Source organism: Ips typographus, linkage group LG7 (assembly GCF_016097725.1).
Source record: "Ips typographus isolate SLU linkage group LG7, UJ_Ityp_2.0, whole genome shotgun sequence".
Classification (NCBI taxonomy): Eukaryota; Metazoa; Arthropoda; class Insecta; order Coleoptera; family Curculionidae; genus Ips; species Ips typographus.
In genome coordinates, this window is record NC_138428.1 from 4091887 (window position 1) to 4114963 (window position 23077).

Below are 23077 nucleotides of genomic sequence, written 5' to 3' on the forward strand. Positions count from 1 at the left end.
CACTTGCAGTTGTCAAAAAGTCAGAAATTTGTTTTTTGTCGTTATTTTGCTTTAGAAATTAATTCAGCAATTTTGTTGCTACTTTCAGCACTTTTAAACTTGTACAATCTTTATTTTGCTGTGTTACGTTGTCGATTTTTTCTGATTTTAGTTAAATTGGTAATTCAGTTTGAAAGTGGTGCCAACTGCATTTTACGGGATTCTGTCAAACGTCAGATAGCCATTACCAAATGAAGGTGGAAATTGTTTTGTTTACTTTTTAGTAATAAATAAATATAAACTACCTAAATAAAGTATTTTTTAACAGAAACGTCTTAACTAAACGGTCAAGGCTAGCAATTGATTCTGACAATTAAAAGAACCATTCAGTAGCAAGGTAAGTAGAGCATCTTGTGGGAGGACCCCAACTGGGCCTATTTACTATTGACTTTTTTGAATTGTACCCCTAACTGTATTTTTGCTCAGTACAGTTTACGCGAACACTAAAATAGAACGTTATTAAGGGTGAAAGCCACTTATGCAAAAATTAATTTGAATTCTAAGAGAACACCTGAGTGATTCACTTTTCCAGGCAGGGGTTAGCATGTCACAGACACAGAACACTTCAGGTGGTACCTCATCTAGGAAGCACCATGATTCTGGCTCAGTCTCATCTCGCGTTGGAGATGTGTCAGAATGGGAAGCTAATGAGGTAAAATTTATGCTTTAGTAACTTTATCTTTCTCTTAGACCATTTTTTGTGGTTTTAGTGTAATGTTCTTAGTTATTTGAACTAATATATTGTGTAGATAATTGCTAATGACAAAATGGCTGACTGATGAGAGTATGTCATTAGTTTATTAGTTACAAGCATTTTCAATTTAAATTCGCTCCTCGATTGGCCTCAAAGTGCGTTTTCCCACTTTCTCTAATCAATTTTCTAGTCAATTGTTAAGATGTGATCAATACTTTTTAAATTATGCTTCACATTAAATTGTTATAATACTTTAGAACTATGGTTGGGTTTTCTACTTTTCTTTAGTTCAATAAATGGTACAAATATTTTTAACTGTTTCTCTTAATACTCTATTTCTCTACTGGAATTGGTTTTAATGTAAAAAATGTACGGTAACACAAGATTCATAATAAACCTGATTTTCAAATTTTGCATTTCAAATTTTACAACTTTTGTGCAAAGAAACCACAAATAGGTATTTAATTGTGGTATTTAAAACATACCTCCAAATATACATTATTTATTTATAATACCAAGTCATTAAATTTTGTTACTTTACAGGGTACTTTATAAATACTGGCTTTGCATAATGATAAAACATATTTTCTAGGAATAGGTTGTTATATCAATTGAAGTGTATGCTTACAGTAAAATCGTTTACGTTACGTTTTCCATCAGTTTGTGATTTCAGATCCAAACATGTTATGATTCAAAAGTTTTTTGAATCATAAGACGTTTCTTATATCTTGAAGTCAAAAAGTCATTGAAGGTGTCAAAATTGTCTTTAATATAAAAACAATGGAGTAACTGGGGTCTCAGCATCAGATTCTGGGTTATCACAGTGTTTTTAAAGACAATTTGACAGGAGATAACACTTTTTGTTTGTCAAGAAGAAACAATGCCAATTAGGTCCAAAAATCACTTTTCTCCATCTTGTTTGCCATGGAAAATAGTCAATAATTTTTACGTTTCAACTATTAGCTAAAAAGTCAAGCTGCAAACTAAAAACAAAATTATTTAAGGTCGGAAATTTACCTAAAATTCATTGGGCTTCTTTTATTAAAATTGAGTTAAATAACTGAGTCTTGTTCCTCAAAGTCGCACTTTTGTTACATTTTTTGGTATTAATTTGAAAGGCTCTGAGGCAAAGAGAATTGGAAGAAGCTAAAGGTCGGGCAGCGCAAATGGAAAAGACTATGCGTTGGTGGTCAGACTGCACTGCCAACTGGCGAGAAAAATGGTCAAAAGTGCGCAATGAACGCAACAAAGCTCGGTAGTAAACTACTCCCAATTTTTATGAAATATCTTTTGTACAACTACGTTAATTTAGAGAGGAATGCAAGCAGTTGCGAACCAAACTGGAAGCTTTACTCAAAGAAGGTTCAATTTGTAAAAGAGAAAAAAGCGACTTGGAAGTGCAAAACGATCAACTAAAACGCGAAATCGAGAAAATCCATTTGCTCCTGTTAAAGCATGCGGGACAGTTTGACACTCAAATTTTTGAGGCTTTAGGTGAAGACCATTTAAAGGACTTAAGGTAAGACCACTTTTCAAACTAAACACTTTCCAAAACCACTTAAAGTAAATGTGCAGCAATGGGTCTCCAGTGAGAGACAATGGCTTCAAGGAAAATCCTTTAAGAGACTTACTAGTGGCGGATAAGGAGCGTCAAAATGGCGTTTCTTCAAGCCAAAGCAATCCAGAATGTGATAGCACCGCCCCCATAGATTTAGAAGTAAAAACTAGACATAGTGATATTAATTTAAGGACCGAGAATGACAAGGGCGCAGCCTCCAAAGAAAAAATGTCTTTGCTGCAGCTGAAACTTGATGAGGCTACCAGAACTATTTCAAGAGAGCGGGAGTGAGTTTTAAGCTATTTTTAGAGTTGTGGATCATTTCTAAGGAGATGGTTTTAGAGAGAACGAGTCACTGCATGCAATTTTGGACAGAATAACCAATGAGTTGCATGAGGAGAAGGAGAAGTGTGAAGAGTTGATGGAAGCCAAGCAAGAGACATTGAAGCAACTGTTGGCTCTACAAGATGAGCATGATAAGGAGATTGAGATGCTAAAGTCTGATTTAATAGAGGAAGTGAGCAGTAAGGAGGGACTGGAAAAGAAACTTAACGACTTAAGAGCTGAAGTGAGTATTCTTGTGTCAGTTGAAAATTGTTACTGAAATATGAATGAGTATCTGAGAAAATAAATGTTAATGATTCCAATATGGATTTCCGTTGTTATTTTATTATGTTGTGATAGTCCATAACAGAATAAACAGTTTATTATATATTCTCTTGGCACAGTTGGAACGTCTCCAGACAGAAAACGCGGCAGAGTGGGGTAAACGAGAACGACTTGAAACGGACAAACTCACTCTCGAACGTGACAACAAAAAACTGCGCAATGAGCTGCGCGATATGCAAGAACGTCTCGAACGTAAAGGTAGTCGAACACTGAACAACTCCGACGTGGAAATTAGACATTTGCAACAGGAACTGAGCGACAAAAGCAAGGTTTTTATTGCTTCCAAACCAGTTGGTAAACTAGTTCACGCGCAAGTTTATAGGAACTCGCTGAGTTGAAGCATTCTCAGAGCAAGCTGAAGAAAGTGCTGCAAGACAGAACGACTGAGCTGGCTCACGCAGTGAGGAGGGCCGAGCAGTACGAGGCTGAAGTGAAAAAACTGCGCGGACGAGTTGAAGAACTGAAGAAAGACCTAGCCAGCGCTGAAGATGAACTGGACAACGTTCATAACCAAGCTAGGAAGCTGCAAAGGACTAACGATGAGCTCCAGGAGCAAGTGGATAATTTCCAAGTTCAGTTACAGCATCTACATACGAGGTAAGTGTTTTTAATTTTTTTTTAATATCACGGTGTTGTTGGTTTTGCCGTTGGAAGGTTGAAGAAAAAGCTTTACTCTGTCTCTGATTTACCTTAACTTTTTATTGGGATTGACTTCATATTTTTATCTTTGCTTTGCTACTCAGTATGGAAAAGGAGGACGGGGGCGAGGAAATGGCGGTATTTGATGACGAAACTGATTGTGTAAGTACACACAATGCTTGCGTGTTAGTGTTTTTACCCTAGTTTAGTGTACTAAAGGTCTGACCTCGCTATATTGTAACTTGTAACACAAAGCATGTTCATAGTCGGGTCTACTAAAACTGATGAAGCTTTGTGTATGTGTTTTCGCTCAGTTAAACTTCTTTTTATTAAGACAAATCAGTGGCAAAGCGTTTTTTATTTAATATTCAAAATATTACCTTTTAAGGTAAAGAAAATATGGTAAAGGTTTTTCTGTCTAACGCCCTACACTTAAGACATTTTAATGACAAGTCTATATGGATGATATTTGCGTAAATCACAATACAGTTCGTAGTTTCTCATTGGTAAAAAGGCACCAAGCTGAACGTTTTCTATTATGCAGTAAAAACTGAATTGACGGTTGTAAACTTTACATTACCAACTATTAGATTAATATTGGACTCAAATGGAGCAGTTAGACTAACTAAAACTGACTGCTTTTTTAAATTTTTGAGTTTTAAAAGTTATATTGCAACTTATTGAGAAATATTAATACCTACAAACAATATGACGGCCCATTTGTTTAGAAAATAATTGTGGTCAACTGATTAAATTGAAACAGGTACACAAAGTTTTACAATTAATTAATGTTTTGCTTTAGCCCTAGTCCTCTGGACTATTGTTCCTCTAAGTGGTAAACAAAAAAACTTGAAACTTCTAGATTACGTAACCACACTTCATCAAACTTGCTCGCTCATCGCGGAACTACCTTGTCGAAATCCACCAGCGATGTTGAGGATGATCTTAGTGAATTTTTCTAAGTGTATGAGGATCCGGGAAATTATATTAGTAGTAGTTTTTGGGGTTCTTGTCACTCATCAGTGGCCTATAGTGCATTTATTTGATCTGGAGATGCGGTTACCTCGGAATGTGTTTGTTAAAATTGTGAGTGTTTTGCGACGGATTTTGTTCGTTGTTGTGTAAGTGTTGGAATTGTATATTTTTGTAACTTTTTTTTTAATAATATACCAGGTGTCCAAGAGCACCCTGGACATAGGAGATTAACATGGGAAAACGGTTTTGATCTTTTTGCGTCTGTATGGTTGATTTGATGGAAAAATCGTATTAATGAAACTTGTAGTACCTATCACGGACTAGTTTTCTGTATTTTTTTCAGATCTCTAACTTGAGCCCTTTTGTCGTAAAACACGAACAAAAATGAGAAAATTTTAACTTTTTACCTGCACTGTATACAGATCGGGTAAACAGATCATTGTTGCTGGTACGGTTGCTCGACAACCGCCTATACAGTGCAGGCCAAAAGTTTAAATTTTCCCATTTTTGTTCGTGTTTTACGACAAAAGGGCTCAAGTTAGAGATCTGAAAAAAATACAGAAAACTAGTCCGTGATAAGTACTACAACTTTCATTATTACGATTTTTCAATCAAATCAACCGTACAGGCGCAAAAAAATCAAAACCGTTTTTCCATGTTAATCTCCTATGTCCAGGGTGCTCTTGGACACCTGGTATAACAGTTGTTTTCTTTTAAGTAATAAATTATGGAACTGGATTTTTACGGAGTTTCGATATATTTTTATCACCCGTTCCTCGGATAGTTTGTCAAACAATAGTGTGGGAATGATAAAATTCTCATTTTTTTTTTGTCATCGTAAGTCGTGTTTTTCTCCCGTTTTCCGTCCAATTATTCTAGGTAATTTGCTGCCTCCTATTCTCCAAGCCATTTTGATATTTTTTAAGTGATATACGTCCCAATAATTTTGACTTGTTTAGCGGCATTCTATATCGACGTGCCTATATGAAAAATATTATGTTTAGTTTACTATTACTTACTGTACGCTCGTTCCGACAACTTCAGTCATCGTGCGGGAAAGTACCACTTTCCACACTTATTAGGAAATAAGAATTTTAAATTATTGACATCAAGTAGTATACAAAGTGTGTCCAAGATAATACTGCATTGCATGAGGATTTCCGAAACTGCAGTACGGAGTGGTTTAAATTTGAAATTAGTTAGCGGAGTTTATTAGAAGAATATGTTGATAAACTATACAAATAATTACCGAAGTCGTAACGATACAAATATTGTTACTCGTGTTTATTCATCCTAATACTCGATCAATTCCAACCACGTTTCGATTAAAAATAATAAAAAAACATTCGACAAAACTAAAAACGGTCCAAGCATTAGCCCTCCCATTAAAAACGAAACTAAAAAATAGAAAGTTCGAAACTTTATGAAAGTTTCACTTTATTCTGCACTCAACAAGCCATTGGACTGCCGTCGGGATTAGTTTTTCTCACTGGAAAGCACGTTTTCCTCCCGTTGGTGTACACGCATGTATTCGTAAACATTCCACATGAACTGCTCTGCGTGTAGTAGACGTCTGGTTTCTTTCTACCTGTCGCTAAATCTGTCGATCCAGCTTCTGACTTGCTTACTGACACAAAATTTGGCAACACCTTCCCGCTTCTTACTCTGTAACCTACCGGGTGGTAAATGGGTTGATATGAGTAGCCAGTGCCGTACTGCCCATTTTTATATGTTGTTTTAGTGACTACGCCATATACTGGGTTGCTCGATTTACTGTAATAGATTTTTCCACTTCCTGGAGATAGGGTGACGCTTTGTGCTTGCGCGTTTTTTCCTATGGCGTAAGTGTTGGGACCATTGGCTATTGCTGTTACTCTCCCTCTGAAACCAGCCGGAATTTGGAATCCTGGAGATCCTGTCAAAAAATCAACATTTAGAGTTTAGATCATTAATCACTAAACTACAAACCTGGAATAGTTTGTCCTGGATGTAAAACCATTCCGTCGTAAGGATCACCTTTACTCTGGTGCACTGTCGCGTCTAAGTCTTCCAGGGGATTCAACACTATATGTTGTTTTTGACTGTGATCGGTTTGACTAACCACTCTTGGCTTTGGCTTGGTCGATCTCGTGGGTTCTAGACTTTCAAGCATTATATGTTGTTTTTGCTGCTGCGTATGTTGGCTGAACTCGCTGGAATCCAAAGAGTCCACTATGCTCTGCGGTTTTTCGTGTTTGGTGATAATGGGTTCACTTTCGACAGCCCACGGGGATTGTAAGTTTCTTCTTGTAGGACCAGAGGATAAATAGTTTGGTGGCACCGTTCCCGCGGTCGACTCTTCTTCTTCTTCTTCTTCTTCTCCGTCATCATAGTACTCTGGTTCTTCTTCTAATGGCCGCAATGTGCCTTCCTCTGAAGTAATCACTACTTGATCGTCACCCATCATTGAGTGAACCTGCATGAGTTCCTGTGTGGACAAAGGTTTGAGTGTTAAAACAAAATTTGTTAAAGATCGACAAGGTGGATGATAAGAAATGATCAATAGAGCAACAAAGTTTTTTAAACTGTGTCTGAATTGTCCATACTGCAAGTTGGTATTATAGGGTGTCTCGTTGTGTTTAACATATTTTTACATTAACTACTGAACGGTGGTTATTTGCCAAATTAAGCTTTGGTAAAAAATAACAATGGCGTATTTGTTACACAATACTTATGGTCTACACTGTATAAAAAGGGGTAAATTACCTCTCTGTTAATACTCTTTTCAGTTTCATTATTAGATGGTTTTGGTGTCGTTGTAGTATCTGAAGAGTTTTCAATTGTTGTTGTTGATTCTGATCGTTTAGCATGAGATGGGGCAGTAGCTGCTTGTTGGCTTTGCGATTGAGTTTCTCCTTTGTGTTTAGTAGCATTTCTCCTGGCAGTGAAATTTAAAGGTTTGAAGAATCCTGTAGGTTCAGTGAGGTTTTTCAATGCGGTGCTGCCTGCCCCAGCCTGGGCTGCTCCTTGATACCGTATACCATATCGGAACTTTCCTTGGATTTGAGTCTGTGTCATTCCTGTGTTAGTGCCACTCTGTGCAGCTGCTGTTCCTCCACCTTTAAATGGTGACGTTTGGTTGTCTGTCTCGTTTCCATCATACGGGGTGAAGCCAATTTGGGCCTGTGATGATGTGGGACCCGTTCCGTTAGCTTGTGCATCCGCCAAACCACCTTTTTCGCTTGCGTGGACTTGCGTCTGGGTGCCATGTATTTTTCCTATACAACAAAGCCGTGTAGATTTTGTTAAATATAATGCATTGACTAACCGGAGGTTTGGGCTGACGATAGAGTATCACCAGTTTCAGCATCTAAGCTGACTTCGGCCTGGCTTTGACCTACCCCACCTCGACCTTGAGCACTGCTAAGAGCCCCATCTTTTCCTCCTGACACTTGCGTCAAAGCGCCTCGTTTTCCATCGTCGGATCCAGCGGATGCGCTGAAAGATCCTGTACCTGAATATGTTCCTGAAACTTGAGACTTTGCAGTTGCCCCTTGGAATTTGCCGTGGGCTTGCGCAGATGCTGTTATGGATTCGTTATTGGTTTGTTGCACCGAAGTTAGGACTTGGGAGTCTGCGTCGTCTGCTGTATTGTTAGAGTATTAGTTGGATTGTTTTTCTTGCAGTAAACTTACCTTCTGCCGGGACCCATTTTCCATCGACCCATTGTCCTGCTCCTGTAGATGGAACCCATTTACCGTCAACCCATTGTCCGGGTCCTTGTCCGGTTTGAACATATTGTCCTGGGACTTGTCCAGGCTGGACGTATTGCCCTGGTGGTACCTGACCAGGTCCTGAATAGAAGCCTCCTGGATATGCTCCCGGTCCGCTTGGGTATGGCCCACTACCGTATGATCCTCCAGGTGCGTAAGGCTGTTGACCTGGAGCCCATTGTCCTCCAGGACCAACAGGTTGCCCTCCACCAGTACCTACGACTAGAGAATCATTCATAGCAGTTGCGTATGAGTATCTCGACTCAACTATTTACCTTGACCTGCAGGCAACCATTGACCGGATGCTCCAGGCGACCCTCCAGCTGATGGACCTGAAGGACCAACACCAGCTCCTGAATAAGGAAATAGTTTTTTATGGCAACCGAACAGTATTTTATTTTCTGTACTCACCTGCAACTCCAGGAGACCACTGCCCAGATGTACCTGTTGTTAAATTATGGGAAAATTAGTGCTTTTTTACTACTTGTTTTTGAATTATTTACCTCCCGGCGATGTCCATTGTCCTGATGGTCCGGCAGATGACCATCCTGGAGTTCCTGGCCCTGTTCCTTTTGTTAAATTATGGAAAATTAATGCTTTTTCACTCCTTGTTTTTGAAGTATTTACCTCCCGGCGATGTCCATTGTCCTGATGGTCCGGCAGATGACCATCCTGGAGTTCCTGGCCCTGTTCCTACATTTTGTGCCCCAGGAGCAATTCCAGATGATGAGGGCACCCATTTTCCGTCTATCCATTGTCCTCCTGGGGCATTTTGTAATGTACCTGGAGGCCCCCATTGCCCCGTTGGTCCATTTTGTGTTGTACTAGCGGAAGAAGGCACCCATTTTCCATTTACCCACTCTCCACCAGGCGTACCTTGACTACCAGGAGACGGTACCGAACCAGTTCCACTTCCTCCAGTTTGTGTAGTTCCACCTGGGCCTCCAGTGAAAGGAATCCACTTTCCATCAACCCACTGTCCTCCTTGAGCTGCAGCTCCGGCTTGTGTGGTTCCAGTTGTACCTCCAGATGATGGAACCCACTTTCCGTTAATCCACTGTCCTGGTGCTCCAGAGCCTGGTTGTGTAGTTCCTCCTGAACTTGCAGATGAGGGCACCCATTTGCCATCTACCCACTGTCCACCAGGTCCTTCTTGACCACCGTAAGATGGCGTCCATTTTCCATCAATCCACTGTCCTCCTGGAGTTCCCGGTCCAATTTGACCGGGTGCTCCCGAACTTGAAGGAACCCATTTACCATCAACATACTGCCCTCCTGGCCCTTGTTGACTTTGAGAGGATGGTACCCATTTGCCATTAATCCATTGACCCGTTGGAGCTGTTCCGTCTGAACCTCCAGATGAAGGCACCCATTTTCCGCTTATCAATTGACCTGGTGTTTCTGTTTGTTGTGGACCACTTGGATTTATTGCGAGTACCCATTTTCCGTCAATCCATTGTCCTACTTGACCTCCTGGTCCTGTTTGTGCTCCGCCTCCAGGCCCTGCTGAAGACGGCACCCATTGTCCCCCTTGACTTTCAGGCCCAGTTTGTGTGCCACTTCCCGAAACTGCAGAATTTGGCACCCATTTTCCGTTAATCCAGGGTCCTCCTGGACCTCGTGGACCCGTTTGTGTTCCACTTTCCGAAACTGCAGAAGATGGCACCAATTTTCCGTCAATCCATTGTCCTCCTGGACCTGTTTGTGCTCCGCTTCCAGTACCTGCAGAAGACGGCACCCATTTTCCGTCAATCCATTGTCCACCTTGACTTCCAGGCCCAGTTTGTGTTCCACTTCCCGAAACTGCAGAAGGTGGTACCCAATTCCCATCAATCCAGTTTCCCTCTTGACCTCCTGGTCTTGATTGTGATCCACTTCCAGAAAGTGCAGAAGACGGCACCCATGTTCCTTCAATCCATTGACCAGGTTGGGTTAGTGATCCACTGGCTGTTGATTTTTTAAAGTTTTACAGTTGAGCAGTTTGTTGCTGCAATTTTGAATTAGTTACTTCCTGATGGTGGCCATTGACCTGGCGCTCCTGGTCCCTGCTGCGTAATACTGCTTGGACCTGATGATGAAGGCACCCAGTTTCCGTTGGTCCACTGACCTTCAGGAGTGCCTATTCCGGGTTGTCTGGAACCGCTAGAAGAAGGGAGCCATGAACCTCCGGGACCTCTTTGACTGCCTGGAACCCATCGGCCAGAATCGGATTCATACGGACCCCTACTAGCATCTAATGGGGGAATCAATACTTAAAATACAAGAATCTCAATACAAGCTTTACCTGTCTGATGTGGCGCTCCTGGAACTGTAAAAAACATTTTTAGACAGAATTTCCATCGCTGTTTTAATGTTACCTGTTCCGGATTCAGGATAACTACTGGGATAGCGATATTGTCCTGGAGTTTGGAACGTTCCCGGTTTTCCACCTGAATACCCGTCTTGTCTTGGTCCTTGCAGAGTGTCAGAATATCCTGGTGGTGGTTGCGGGCCGTAACCCGGTCTGTGCGATATTTCACCTATCGATTCTCCCGGTCTCAGTCTTCCCTCATGGTCAGATGTTCCTGTGTGATACCTTCAGTTATTCTACTGATCAGAAGAAGATTTACTTATTTGCACCTTCTACTCCGGTACTTTGTTCAGAATGGTAACTCCCTTCGAAAGTACCTGAAAATCTTCCAGACTGTCCAGCGTGGCTTTGATATTCTCCTGACAATCGTCCTCCGAAGCTTCCTCCTCGTGATCGCCCAGGCCCTATAGGGTAGCTTCCTGCGATGTAAGAGGCATGAACAATGAATCTTTTTTAGTTGTTTTGGTTACCTACCTGGAGGATATGCTTGACCTGGCCTGTTTTGATCTCCAGGTCTGCCTGTAGCAATGTTGGAGGCTCCAGGTCCAATGGGATAATTATTGCCTTCAAACCCATCTCCAGATTCTGGGTATCTAATTTGATAAAAGGTGTTTGGTAAAAATTGGTTTCTGGGGATTATTTATTTTAAAACCTATGTCCTGGTCGTAAAGCTGATTGATCTGGTCTGGTGAGTCGTTCTGGAGATTGACTTCCATATAGCAGGCCTTGGTCTTGATACCTATCACGGAAACACCGACTGCAGTCTATAGGGACACTTTGGCTTTGGGCTTGCCCCATTCCGTTAGTACCAGCTGTAATTTGATTTAATTGAATTAAAAGTTTTCTGACGTACTTTAAAAAGGTGATGCTGGCATTATTTTGGTTTCATAACATTTTTGATAGTACATTATAATATTTTAAATGATACTAACTGACTACAGCTTTGGTTCCTTCTAGACTGCTCTCGGCTTCTGCTTTTCCTGGTTCGCTAGTACCATCAAAGTTCAGATATTGCGACTGCGTTTGCCCTCTAATTCGCCCTACAAAGTAATGACGTTCATCCCTTTTCCGTCTTACTAAGGGTAAGTCGTTTTGGCTTTCCAGCGTGTTGGAGAGCGGTTTAATCAGGTACGTGGGAAAGCCGCGGCAGAAGTCTGAAATTCTATTACCCGCCATCCTCCATATCTAAAATTAAGATATTTTTAAGCAGATTTGAGGATGTCAAGGGGTGCTATTTACTTCACGTTTGGTTAGCTGGGGTGAGGTGGTGATAGGCTTCCAGGTATTACGGTTATCTGCTAATCTTTGGGTGATAATACTTTCGTTATTAGTGAGGATTTCCAGGAGGCATTTTGAGTCTATGAGATCTTTGTAGGCTGCTACCCTCTAGAATTTACATTTAATTTAGAAGAGGGATGTTGTTTGACAGGGATGGACTTACTGTCTGGTAGTCGTACAAGGTTCGAGGTTTTTCCACATTTTTCTGGATGGTATTCTACAAAAAAGTGTAATTTGTTTCCAATGTTTTATTTAATGAATCGAAGGAAAACAAATCAGTTATTTAAGATGTAACCAGGCAGGGTTCACTGAAATTTGACATGTCCTAGATAGATTACACTGTTTTCATAAGTAGACCGTTACAAAATTTAACGTACCAACTCTGATAATCCGTTCCGGCCATGCGTGATTTGTGCGTAACAAGTACTTTGGCGTTTGCCCTCGACTTTAAAAAAATATATTCAATGCCACCACAATGATTTTTTGCGGGTTATCAGGGTTGTTTATGTTTTTCAAATTTCAAGTTTTCTCCCCAAACTTACCTGCTCAGTATCCCCAACTGTCAAGGAACACACACGGCACGAAATTAGAGCCGAAAGCACTAAGAACACATTTAACAGTCTCTTGAGCAGCTCCATGTCATATTTGGAGCTGCGAAGTGTGTTAAAACAGCACTAGTAAAGTAATTCCTGTTTTGTGTTGACCCCTGAATATCTTCATCTTTATGTGTTGAGATAAAATTGTTTTCTACAGGGGAGCATCGGCAAGTTCATCCTCAGTTTTGATTGTATCATCACTTGAAGATAATTCTTCTTTACCCCTTTCTTGGTCTGACTTTTTGTGAAGAGTTTCAAGTTGTTTCTGCTAATGCTACTATTGATGTTGCAGGAGGACTAAAAGTGATTAAAGGTACAGTTGAACCTCCCTGGTATTGTAACACCAAATTAATTATACGAATTGATATCAGAAGATGTTGAATATTTTTCGAAGCTGATTGTCCCCCGAAAATTGTGTCACCTAGATTCTGGCTCTCTTTTTATCTGTAGCAGACGATTTTAATCGTCAACATTTTATAACTCCATGCGGTGTAGAAACACAACTATCGTTCTATTGCATAACAACTCCGATCTAGTCAGTTTTGCGATACAACAATCATAGTGGTGATGTTTCAAAGACATCAGAACTGATTAAAAATTGCTACAAAATCATTTTGCATCATTAACCCAGATAATGGGGTCACACATTACGTTTATACAATACAGAGTGTCCTAATTTATGCAATTCTAATGTATTAAAGGTTTATTTGTGTTTTAGTTTTACTATTTAAAGTTATGGATATTTAATGGAATTCATGAGACAGGTGGAAATTCTATCAATCTTGTTGAAAATTTAAAAAAGGTTGGCTTCTAATGATGATACAGTATTAAATCATACTAGTTTTGATTAACTGGAGATCAAACCAGTCTTCATTCACAAAACAGTAGTTTTAGTATGTTTAGCTTGGCGAATCTGTTAAGGAACCTTTTTATCAACTAGTCACGACAGTTTGTTATTAAAACAGTTAGAGCTACGCTTTAAATTTTCTTTGAATGAAAAACTTGGTTGTTCTCAACAAATTGTTGACTAGTACTGGTAGAGAAAGCTGGTCTATCAAATGAGGTTAGCTTCGTTCGAAGATTCATTATGATTGAGAGTCGGTTTTGCTGTTGTTATGTAAGTCGATATGATAAAATGTTGCCTATTGTATCCGTCTCATCCAAAGACTATTTCTAGGTGTTTCAGCTTTTCTCAGATGGTTCACTAAAGCTCTTCCAGGTGAATAGTGGGAGAGTTTACATTAAGACCTTTGAGAGGATCTGACTGTATAATTCCAACTAAACGTCGCTTCTGTCTGACGAAACATATGAGCAAGAAAAAGGAACTGAGCAGAAGGAATATAACAGCTACAACAACTATCCATCTTCAACTGTGAAGAAGAATTAACCTTTGGACAACTACGAAACAACAGACAAACAGAGTTTTAAATGTAAAAAATACCAGGTCAAATATTAAGAAGTAGACTTAACTAGAAAACTTTTATTTTGACCACTGTATAAAAGTACACAAAACTAATATTGGACACGCAATAGAGTGTATTTGTTTTGAGAAAAATAGGAATGCCCTTTATCATTTCTGCGGTAAAGGTAATGTTCTACACTAATTACTAATAAGTATAGAAACTACGGAATGACTATCATACATAATAAATAAAAACACTCAAACAAACACGACTTAATGTGTAAACGTTCTACAGTATTGCAACGGTCCGGCCAGAAACTATACAAACATCAATGCGTAAGCAAACTTAAAACAACTTAAAGTAGTGACTAGGAGTTTCATATCATTAGCCGATACGAGACTGTACAAAAAAATACAATAAAAAAAAAAAACTTAAAAATAGTGACTAAGAAGGTTTCAGAGCCCCACTCGGGCTTCCCTAGGTTTGACCCATCCAACCTCGAGGGGGGTTTTCAGACTAGCGATACTCTCGTGCCTTTGTTATGAATATTGTACAAAAATTTTTACCAAAGGAGGGATTTAAAATAAACTTAAAAACAAAAATAAACTATAAAAGGACCCTGTCAGCTATCGGCTAATATTACTTTGGTCATGCAAGCTGTACAAAATTATACTACGAATATAACTACACTGTTAAGTACGGTACTTCTCAGGAGATTAAGTACATAAGCTGCACAGGAGGACGTTTTGTTTATGTACAATAGAATTAAAATCACTTAAAAGTTAAAACTAATTTGGCACTGATAAGAATTCACACAAGATGTCCCACGTTGATTATTCACAGTTTATCCGGCTAGAAAGGCCAAAACTTTTGGTCTTCTGTAACTGTAAATAACCCACACGAATAACTTGGGACTCCCTGTCAGCTCAATAAAGTATCAGAAATTGACAACCAACTAGAGTAAAACACTGTCATTTATACAAATTATAAACAATCCTACAGTAAACATTATCTACAATAAACTGGCCCCAAATTACAGGAATTTTCGGTTTTCACCCTTTTACACTTTAATAGCCATACGGCTGTAGCTGTCTTTACCGCCCCCGTTATCTACCCGACTTTTGGAAAAGTCTACAGGCTGTTCTTGCGCCAACATGTGATTGAACACTGCAGCGTTAAGCGCCATAGATGGGTGTTTGATGGTGCTGTACAAGATCCTTTCGGGATTGGGTGAGATCACTGTGGACCTGTAGAGCATTGGGGCTCTTACCGCGTCTACAGTTCGAATCACCGAATCAGCCAATTTGTTAGCGGCTGCAACTATAACAGGTGTTGGAGAGGCTTTTTCTGGAAAAAATCAGGATCATATGAAGATTAATGGAACAAAAATACCAACTCCTAAGCTGTGACTGATTGTTGATCATTAATTCGTTAAAGCCATGAAGAAGACAATAATGTGATAAATCCAAACTGGATACATCAATTTGGTACTAACCTTTATCAGGAGAATTCTCCCTAGATGAAGAATGCCTGTTCATCCGCATACACGACGACTCCTCATGCTTATACAAGTAGGATTTCAAAGCAAAAGCTTTACCACATCGACCACACACGTGCGGTTTAGTGTTGGAGTGCGTTTGAATATGTGCCCGTAGATTGGACTTGTCCGCGAATGCTTTGGAGCAAATCGTGCACCTGAATGGTTTTTCTCCTATTCGAAGGAACGTCAAGTTAGAACTACCTTACGCGTTGTGGAGTGTGTTAGTATACCTGTGTGAGTTCTGATGTGTCCCTGAAGAAGCCAGGGCCTGGAGAAACACTTGCCGCAATACTGGCATTTGCAGCCTTGGTTGTGAGTGCGCACGTGCATGGAATAAGCGGGCATGCTCACGTAAAGTTTGTCACAATGGGGACATCTTCTTGCTTTCTTGTCCGCTGGACTGCGATGGGTTTGTCTGTGACGTGCCAGGTTACTTGATGTGCTGTATCTGTAAAGGATTAATACCATGAAAATAGTCTTCAATTTAGTTTTAGTGAAACGATATTCTAGTTATCTCTTCCTGGAAGGATTGTTTTAACCTAACCTAACCTAGATAGCACTGTGTCCTTTCCTCCTCCTCTAAAATAATGTATGTTTACGTAAGTTCAAACTTTTCCTTTCTGACTTTGCGTCTTTTGCTATCGTATTCGATTTTTCTGACCTCCTCACCATTAAACAATGATGTAAGGCAGTTTTATGTTGCATATTCTCTAATTTGTTGCGCTACTTGTATATCATCTTAAAAACATTGTCAATGATATTTGGTATACTTCAATTTAATGCTTGAAACGTTCAGCCTTGGTTTTCTACATCTTACATGTATTCTGCATTTAAGAGAATTTTTAGAAACCATGATTGCTCTAAGATTCTTAAAATTACTCGAGTTATAATCTGTCGAATATGGTCTAGTATTGGCCAACATTTTTTGTAGTGTGGCCAGGATTTGTTAACTTTCCAGGTTTAATAGTAGATTCACTCACTACTATCCTGTATTTAACGTGATTAATCTTTTACTAGACGTTGCTCAGAAGGTCTATACTTCAATATTATAGCCTTTACAAGCTTTTAAAATATTATGTTCACTCATTTATGAGCGTAGCCATAATAACGGTATTGTGAGAAAAACTTTTCAATACTGTATACATTCGTAACATACTTGGTGGAACTCATTTTGGACCATTATGGCAAAGTTTAAGATTAGGTACTACAAGTTTTTTTTGCTCGTCCTGTATTGATTATAATAATTGTTTTCAGTCTCTCTGCTGCGTTCTATGTGCAAAAACACAAAGTTAATGGCTCCTTTCGGAAAACGAAACAGTCCATGAAATGTAGGGCGATTTTACAGTCATCACGTGTACTGTGTACTCTATTTCAGCTATTTAAAGGTATCACGCGACAGCTTTGTGTCACATTTATCTAAAATTATATTAATTTTCTATAAACGTTATGCTTTCTGAAATTAACGTATTCCTACTCTCATTATAGATTTCAAGTTTTTTTGTTAATTTATTATTTTGAGTGTTTACTAATAATACACTTCTTCTATAGTGCCCATGGAAAAACCTTTTGTATTTAGCTGGAATTAGGTATTCCAAATGATCATAAAAAGTCAAAAAGAGCAACTTAAAACAAAAAAAATTTTGATTAACAGATTGATCCAACCAATCTTATGTAAAATATAAAACCTTTAAAAAATCTTAAACTTTATCACCCTATCTCGGTAACAACGCATTTTCGGACACAACTTTCTGCTTAAAATTCAATTCTCTTGGCATGATATAGGTTTGGCCGTTTAACCCTGATTCACCCTGTATAATTTATTGTAGTCCCTCCCTTAAGTTATGACCTAAAACTATAGTCATTTTAACAATCAATCAATATCACATTTAATTACCGACATACGTTTTTTTTTAACAGAGAGTAGGTATTCTTTACCGACTAGAGTCTAAAGTCTAGCATCCAAACTGATTAGTTTACACCTGGCTATTTAAAACAGGAATCATCTAAAGTAAACAGGAAGAAACTGCCTGTGACACTAATTACTATTAAAATGCATACAAAATGGGTAATTCAATATGTCAGCTAGGTACCTAATAGAAAAAGAAGAACTCCCACAGATGACAGTTTACAAATGTCCTGTCAATATTTTAATGAATGTTTTATATAGTTTTTTCTTTTGTCAGTAAAAAAATTACGAACAGATTTGAGACCATCGAAAGGAGCCTGAAAGAAACTTTGTAATTCTCTAGAGAATCTATTAATTCATACAATTTGGTCACATATGTCTTTTTTTGAAGGATAGCAATGTACAAAAAACATTTGGTTATTGAACGACTTTGCACTCTCAAACTTTGTTCTAACTTCAAAGACTTTTCATAATATTTCCAACTTACCTTTTTCCGCATTCCTGACATTCATGCTCATTAGTCTCTGAAGAAGTGCTACTAGTACTGGAAATCTCGCTGGTGGTGCTGCTGGGTAGAACCACAGGCTGGGCTTTGGAAAGGTTGAATAGAGTCTGGTTAATTTGTTCAGTCTAAAATTTCATCAGTTAGTTTCACCATCGACTGACTCAGTTTTGTAGATTACCTTGAGTAGGTGGTGGCGTGGGGTTCTGGAACTTTTGTCAAACAACTTGTGGGTGTAGGTGATGAAGTTTTTTTCCCTCTCTCTGTCCCTTTCATCAGTGTTTTGGGTGTCTGACACGTGATGGTCTTCGAACTCCCTTCAAGAGTTTGTTTATGAGTATTTGGTCGTTTGGCAGATATTGGTGGTTACTTACCCTCTGAGTTGCTGGTTGAGGATCTGGCCAGTGGCTACAGCCACTTCAGCAAGTTTGGTAAGATTGTACAGCTCATCTGGTAGATCGGAGCTGCTGTCGGACATTTGAATGTCTGGCATAGGTTCTGCGGTGCTTACTGAATGTTCTGGACTTAAACCTGTTAGGGATGAGTCAGTTAGACTTCCGCTACGGCTACTTGTTGGACGGCGGCGTTTTGCCAAAAACGCCAACAAGTAGGTTTTCGTTCTTATTTCAAGTGTTTTATAAATAAAGTTCGTTTAAATTTAGTTAGCGTGCAGTCTGTGGCTGAGGAGGCTTTGGAGTTGAATCGAAATTTTCAATCGTGACATGGCGCTCAATAAGCTGTGTATACAAACCTAAGTGGTCGTTTACATGAAAAATTCGATTTATAGCGATTGGCAACTGTCCAAAAACCGCATTCCCGATTAACCGCCACGATTCCCGATTATTTTTCGGGTTCGGTATAGGCGTCATTACTTTTTATATCCAATTTTAGCCGCCACTTCCAGTAAACTGTGAAAAAGACTTGACCATATGGCCTTCAAGAGTTTTCATTTTTTCACCCGGAGGAATTTACGAGGATTCTTAACGCCCTTTAGTAATCGTACCAATTGCGAAGTGAAATGTTTATTTGAATTTTACTTTTACAACCGTCTGCGTACAAATGTACGAACTTGCACTTTAGTGGGAAACTTACCAGTTTTATTGCGAATATCTTCTCTGTATCTCCGATGGGTCATGAGGAAGGCCCTTGGCATGATCACTCCCGTTCACTGAAACTTGAGTTTCAATTAATCGACAGGTTGTTTTTTTGTTTAGTTTTGACAATGACAGCATAGAAAAGCGACCGGTGGAATGATTGTTGTCCCACTGGCAGTCGGTGGTAAACTGGAGGAACTCCCGGTGGCTCGCGGAAAATCAGACTGAAAGGTCTTAAGTCGGTACGCTTAGCTATATTTACTTTTTCGGGAACGTGCCAAGTTTTCAGGTGGTAGGGGCCGCTGAAACGCTGAAGCTTAGTCCGGACTCTCATCCCAATCTTTTGTTACATGAATTTCCAATTCTGTTAAGTTTGTTGGAATTTGTTGTGTTAAGCCGGAAGTTTGCAACAATTTCTAATACTCTAATTTGAAGAGTGGAGAGTTGAGTGCAGTTATTAGGGATGTCGGGGTAAAGATGGAGGGACGCGGACTAAATGCAACAACAGTACTGCAGGATCGCACAGATGTAACCCTCTCGTGGGGCTTGGGCCCCACGCGTCATGTTACGTGTGTCACATTTCTTAGGAACGTTCAAATGGATGTTATTGTCAATTTTCCACATTTTTTCAAATGTAGCTTCTTTTATTTCTTATCAGGAAATTGTTTGTTTCCACACTAATGAAAGCTTATTAAAAATACGTTCAATTTTTGTTAAAATCACACTTAATTTTTGTTGTAAAGTGGACTTAAATGCCGAATGTCTTTATGGTAAGTCCACATGTAGAGCATTTGCATAAATCGCAGCACTGTTTCTAGTTTGTGATTTAGCTTGATTACGAACAGTGTTGCGATTTACGCAAATGCTGCCCATGTAAACTTAACATGAAGAATTTTTTTCAGTCTCGTGATATTAAAAACAACAATCACCCTGTGTATATTTTAACACATTAAAACATACTTCTAGATAGTTTTTTTTTCTCACAGGTTTTACAAACGATTAGCATCATCTAAGTTGGTGAGCCAAAAAAAAAACTGGGCCTCACAGTGGTTTAAATCAATATAACGCGACGGGGTACCACCAACAAAAAAACTGATCCACACGTGTTTGACGAAAACTATGAAATTATTAAAGAAGACAAGTGCGTGACAAAAAACCTGGAAACCTGATTTAGTAACGCATCCCCGGCTGGAGACTTGGCATGTGGTACCAGCACCATTTTCGCTACTAAAATAACCTTTCGGAACCTACGTTAAGGGTGTTCAACCCTCACGGCACACGCCCGTACTTCCGGAATTTTAATGGGAGCGAGGTAAACAAACGCTCTTTAAAGAGGGTAAGGTGGTACCACCGACCCTCTCCTGGATCCCCTTAATTAACCCAAAGTCTGGCGGAAACGTGTCTAGCTTGGAAGACGGGACTAAAACCAGGTGTTTTGTTTTCCCGGCGGAATAATTAAAATTTGTAAATTATATAGGACAAGTCAGAAGTTGGCTGCAATGACGCACTTTGTTGGCAAAAAATTAGTTTGACCTATAATTTTTTTCTGGTTATACAGTTTCGTAGAAAAGGTGAAAATATGGGTTAAGGTATATCAGAAATACATAATGTCGTCTAAAGGTGTAGAAACTTTAAAATTATCCATAATCCAATAACAAGAAGAGAAGGTGCAATTCAACAGATACTGCAAAAGATACAAGTTAACGAAACTGTTATTTAACAACGTCAGAGAGATAAAAGAAGATTACTGGGAAAGATTCACCAAAGAGATGGAGAGAGATATGTACGGAAGCCAGAGAAAGATATGGGGAATGCTAGGAAGGAACAAATTAGAAATCAAAGATATTATGCAGACCAATAAAATGCGGAAGATATAGAGACATATTTCGATAACCTATATAAAGAAAATGAGGTAATTGAACAACTACTAATAGAAGAAGACGAGATAGAATTGACAGGCAGTATGATAGAACACATTTTGAAACATCTCAAAAATCAAAAAAGCCCACCCGACGAGATAACAAATGAAATGTACGGGGGAGATAACCTACAAAAAGAAATATTACCTCTCTTCAGAAACATCATAATAGAACAAAAAGTACCAAATGAAGTACCGAACGATACCTATATTTAAAAATGGACCAGAAAACAATCCCGGACGATTATCGTGGAAAAACGCTTGGCAACAGCATCCTCGCAAAGAACAGCAAGATTTTCAAAAAAACAGGTCTAACATTGATGCTATCTTCATTGTGAAGCAAATAACAGAAAAATCTGTAGAGTACAGTAAACCTTGTGCTTTGTCGACATGACTAAAGCTTTCGACCGGGTGCGATTGGCGGACATCATTGAAATAATGCGAGAAAAGGAAGTGAACCAGATATTAATAAAACTAATATATGAGAATAATAACCACTGTCGGACTAGTATAAAAGCCGGACATCTATTAACTGAAGAAGTGCAAATACGCACAGGAATAAGACGAGGTAACTCATTTAGCCCATTTATATTCAACATGATCATGGACAAAATTGTCGGAGATCTACCTAAAAGAGCAGGATACAAAATGATAATAATACAATATGCAGATGATGCGGTGCTCATTGCGGATTCTGAAGACGACCTTCAGAGATTACTTCCCTCCTTTAATCAATCAGCAAAACAATTAAATATGGTCATTAACACAGACAAAACCAACTGTCTCCTATCATCAAAAGAGCGAACAAGATGCAAACTGGAGATTGACCAGAAAATTGTAGAACAAGTAAATCAGTTTAAATACTTAGGAGCTGAGATAACAAGTTATGGAAATCTACAGAATGAAGTCAGAGAACAAACTATAAAGGCGTCTCGAATATCAGAGACAGAGGCATTGTTTGAAAAAACAAATACCTCAACATAAGCAATAAAATAAGAGAATATAAATCGACAATCAGAGATATAACAAGTATACACGGAAAAACACGACACGACAGAATCAGAAGTGAAGACCTTAGACAACGGAGCGAGAACCTTCCTATGTCTTGTATAGGAAGGTCAGTAGACGTACCCACCTTCCTGGGAGGTAAGACAGAAAAGAAAATATTGGAATAAACACATAAACAGAATGGAAGACAACAGACCTGCACAACGCTGAAAAGAGTGCTGGACATCAACGTCCGAAGAGGCATAATAGGACAAAACAGGCATTGACCTACCCATATTAGGAAGAAAGAAGAAGAGTATTTTTAACATTATCTTTTTCGGTATTTGTTCTCCATAAGTGAGTTAAATGAATACAGTGAACAATTTTCTCTAAAATGTTCTGTCATTAGCAGAGGCTTGTAGTGGTTTTGAAGGAAACTGTACGTACACTATTTTTGCAATTTACTTCAAACAATTTCTCTTAATACTAAAGATGTGGAAGTATTATGGAAAGCTGGCTGTTTAACTCGTTATTTAGGGATCTTTGACATACTACGTGTTATAAATGTCTAGGCAGAGTGTTTCCAAGTGACAATATTTTCAGCATCCGGCGTTCATGTTTTCTATAAACTCATTAATGGAATTTGCGGTCAGGGTCAGCTAAAAACGTCAAAGAAAAATAGATTTAGTGAGAATACCATGACCTTCCTCGTTTTCTATTTTAGAATCTCATTGTTAACATGTCATATCCGTTGCTAAGTTACTCTTCTGAGATTTTCATGTAGATTGATATCAAATCAGGTCCTTGAGCATTGTTAAGATTCATTTCCACCTGTTATTGTCGAAAACGAAACCGTTAAATTTAGCCGAGTTTTGAGGTGCTGCCAAATCCCCGAAATTTTCAACAGGTCTTTGTTGACGATCAAACTTCGGACGCATATTTCGGATCGTTGCCTAGGCATTTGGTGACGTGATGAGGTATGCAACCATCGGGATTTTGTGCTTGGGCGTGGTGAAAAGTTTATGGAAAATCTAGTGATATGAGTCAGTGGCCGCCGGCGTCTTCAACAGGAAAAGTGGTTTACGTGGCAAATTGCCAAGTTTTTCCAGACGGACCAGTGGCGTCTTAACGCATACCATAGTCCGATTTAGAACTTCTTTGTGGCGTCGGTGGCGGC

General features: G+C 39.1%; 3 protein-coding genes and 2 long non-coding RNA genes across 13 annotated transcripts in view; 3 read left to right on the forward strand and 2 right to left on the reverse strand.

Moving 5' to 3' along the window:
- Window positions 1-215: 215 nt before the first annotated feature.
- The window catches only part of LOC145731767 (coiled-coil domain-containing protein 102A), a 54401-nt gene continuing 31539 nt past the window's right edge, over window positions 216-23077 (forward strand). Inside the window, exons 1-11 of one of the 6 annotated variants that reach the window (XR_014178871.1) lie at window positions 216-376; window positions 572-691; window positions 1852-1988; window positions 2046-2252; window positions 2309-2578; window positions 2634-2859; window positions 3020-3229; window positions 3283-3557; window positions 3704-3761; window positions 4462-4774; window positions 5278-5312. Coding sequence is in view for 3 of the 6 variants with exons in the window: in XM_081983722.1 (XP_081839848.1) it covers window positions 584-691; window positions 1852-1988; window positions 2046-2252; window positions 2309-2578; window positions 2634-2859; window positions 3020-3229; window positions 3283-3557; window positions 3704-3761; window positions 4402-4407 (1497 nt within the window). In the remaining 3 variants the exon portion in view is untranslated. Of the gene's footprint in view, window positions 377-571; window positions 692-1851; window positions 1989-2045; window positions 2253-2308; window positions 2579-2633; window positions 2860-3019; window positions 3230-3282; window positions 3558-3703; window positions 3762-4401; window positions 4775-5277; window positions 5313-23077 lie in introns of those variants that run through there. The other 5 variants (XR_014178870.1, XM_081983722.1, XM_081983723.1 and 2 more) reach the window with 5 other exon arrangements.
- Window positions 5817-12637, reverse strand: LOC145731765 (uncharacterized). Of its 4 annotated transcripts, none has more exons than XM_081983716.1 (19): window positions 12497-12637; window positions 12118-12171; window positions 11916-12062; window positions 11609-11861; window positions 11329-11488; window positions 11151-11269; window positions 10946-11095; window positions 10684-10890; window positions 10611-10634; window positions 10335-10559; window positions 8954-10273; window positions 8830-8895; window positions 8738-8770; window positions 8602-8679; window positions 8249-8542; window positions 7882-8199; window positions 7320-7831; window positions 6543-7041; window positions 5817-6489 (listed from the first exon to the last, which is right to left on the reverse strand). In XM_081983716.1, exons 1-19 carry the CDS (start codon window positions 12590-12592, stop codon window positions 6023-6025), a joined length of 5022 nt encoding a protein of 1673 aa, XP_081839842.1. In that variant the 5' UTR covers window positions 12593-12637; the 3' UTR covers window positions 5817-6022. The 4 variants fall into 4 exon arrangements, with proteins under 4 accessions (XP_081839842.1, XP_081839841.1, XP_081839840.1 ...); XM_081983715.1 differs by having other exon boundaries at window positions 7882-8196; window positions 8249-8548; XM_081983714.1 differs by having other exon boundaries at window positions 8249-8548.
- On the forward strand, window positions 12624-14391 carry LOC145731776 (uncharacterized). The gene is made up of 2 exons (XR_014178874.1): window positions 12624-13667; window positions 13728-14391. It is a non-coding gene; the product is annotated as an uncharacterized LOC145731776 (long non-coding RNA).
- On the reverse strand, window positions 14016-19198 carry Kah (Kahuli). The gene is made up of 7 exons (XM_081983724.1): window positions 18994-19198; window positions 18276-18432; window positions 18083-18218; window positions 17887-18029; window positions 15724-15941; window positions 15449-15664; window positions 14016-15300 (listed from the first exon to the last, which is right to left on the reverse strand). Exons 1-7 carry the CDS (start codon window positions 19052-19054, stop codon window positions 15014-15016), a joined length of 1218 nt encoding a protein of 405 aa, XP_081839850.1. The 5' UTR covers window positions 19055-19198; the 3' UTR covers window positions 14016-15013.
- LOC145731777 (uncharacterized) lies at window positions 19120-22351 on the forward strand. Its single transcript, XR_014178875.1, has 2 exons — window positions 19120-19226; window positions 19285-22351. It is a non-coding gene; the product is annotated as an uncharacterized LOC145731777 (long non-coding RNA).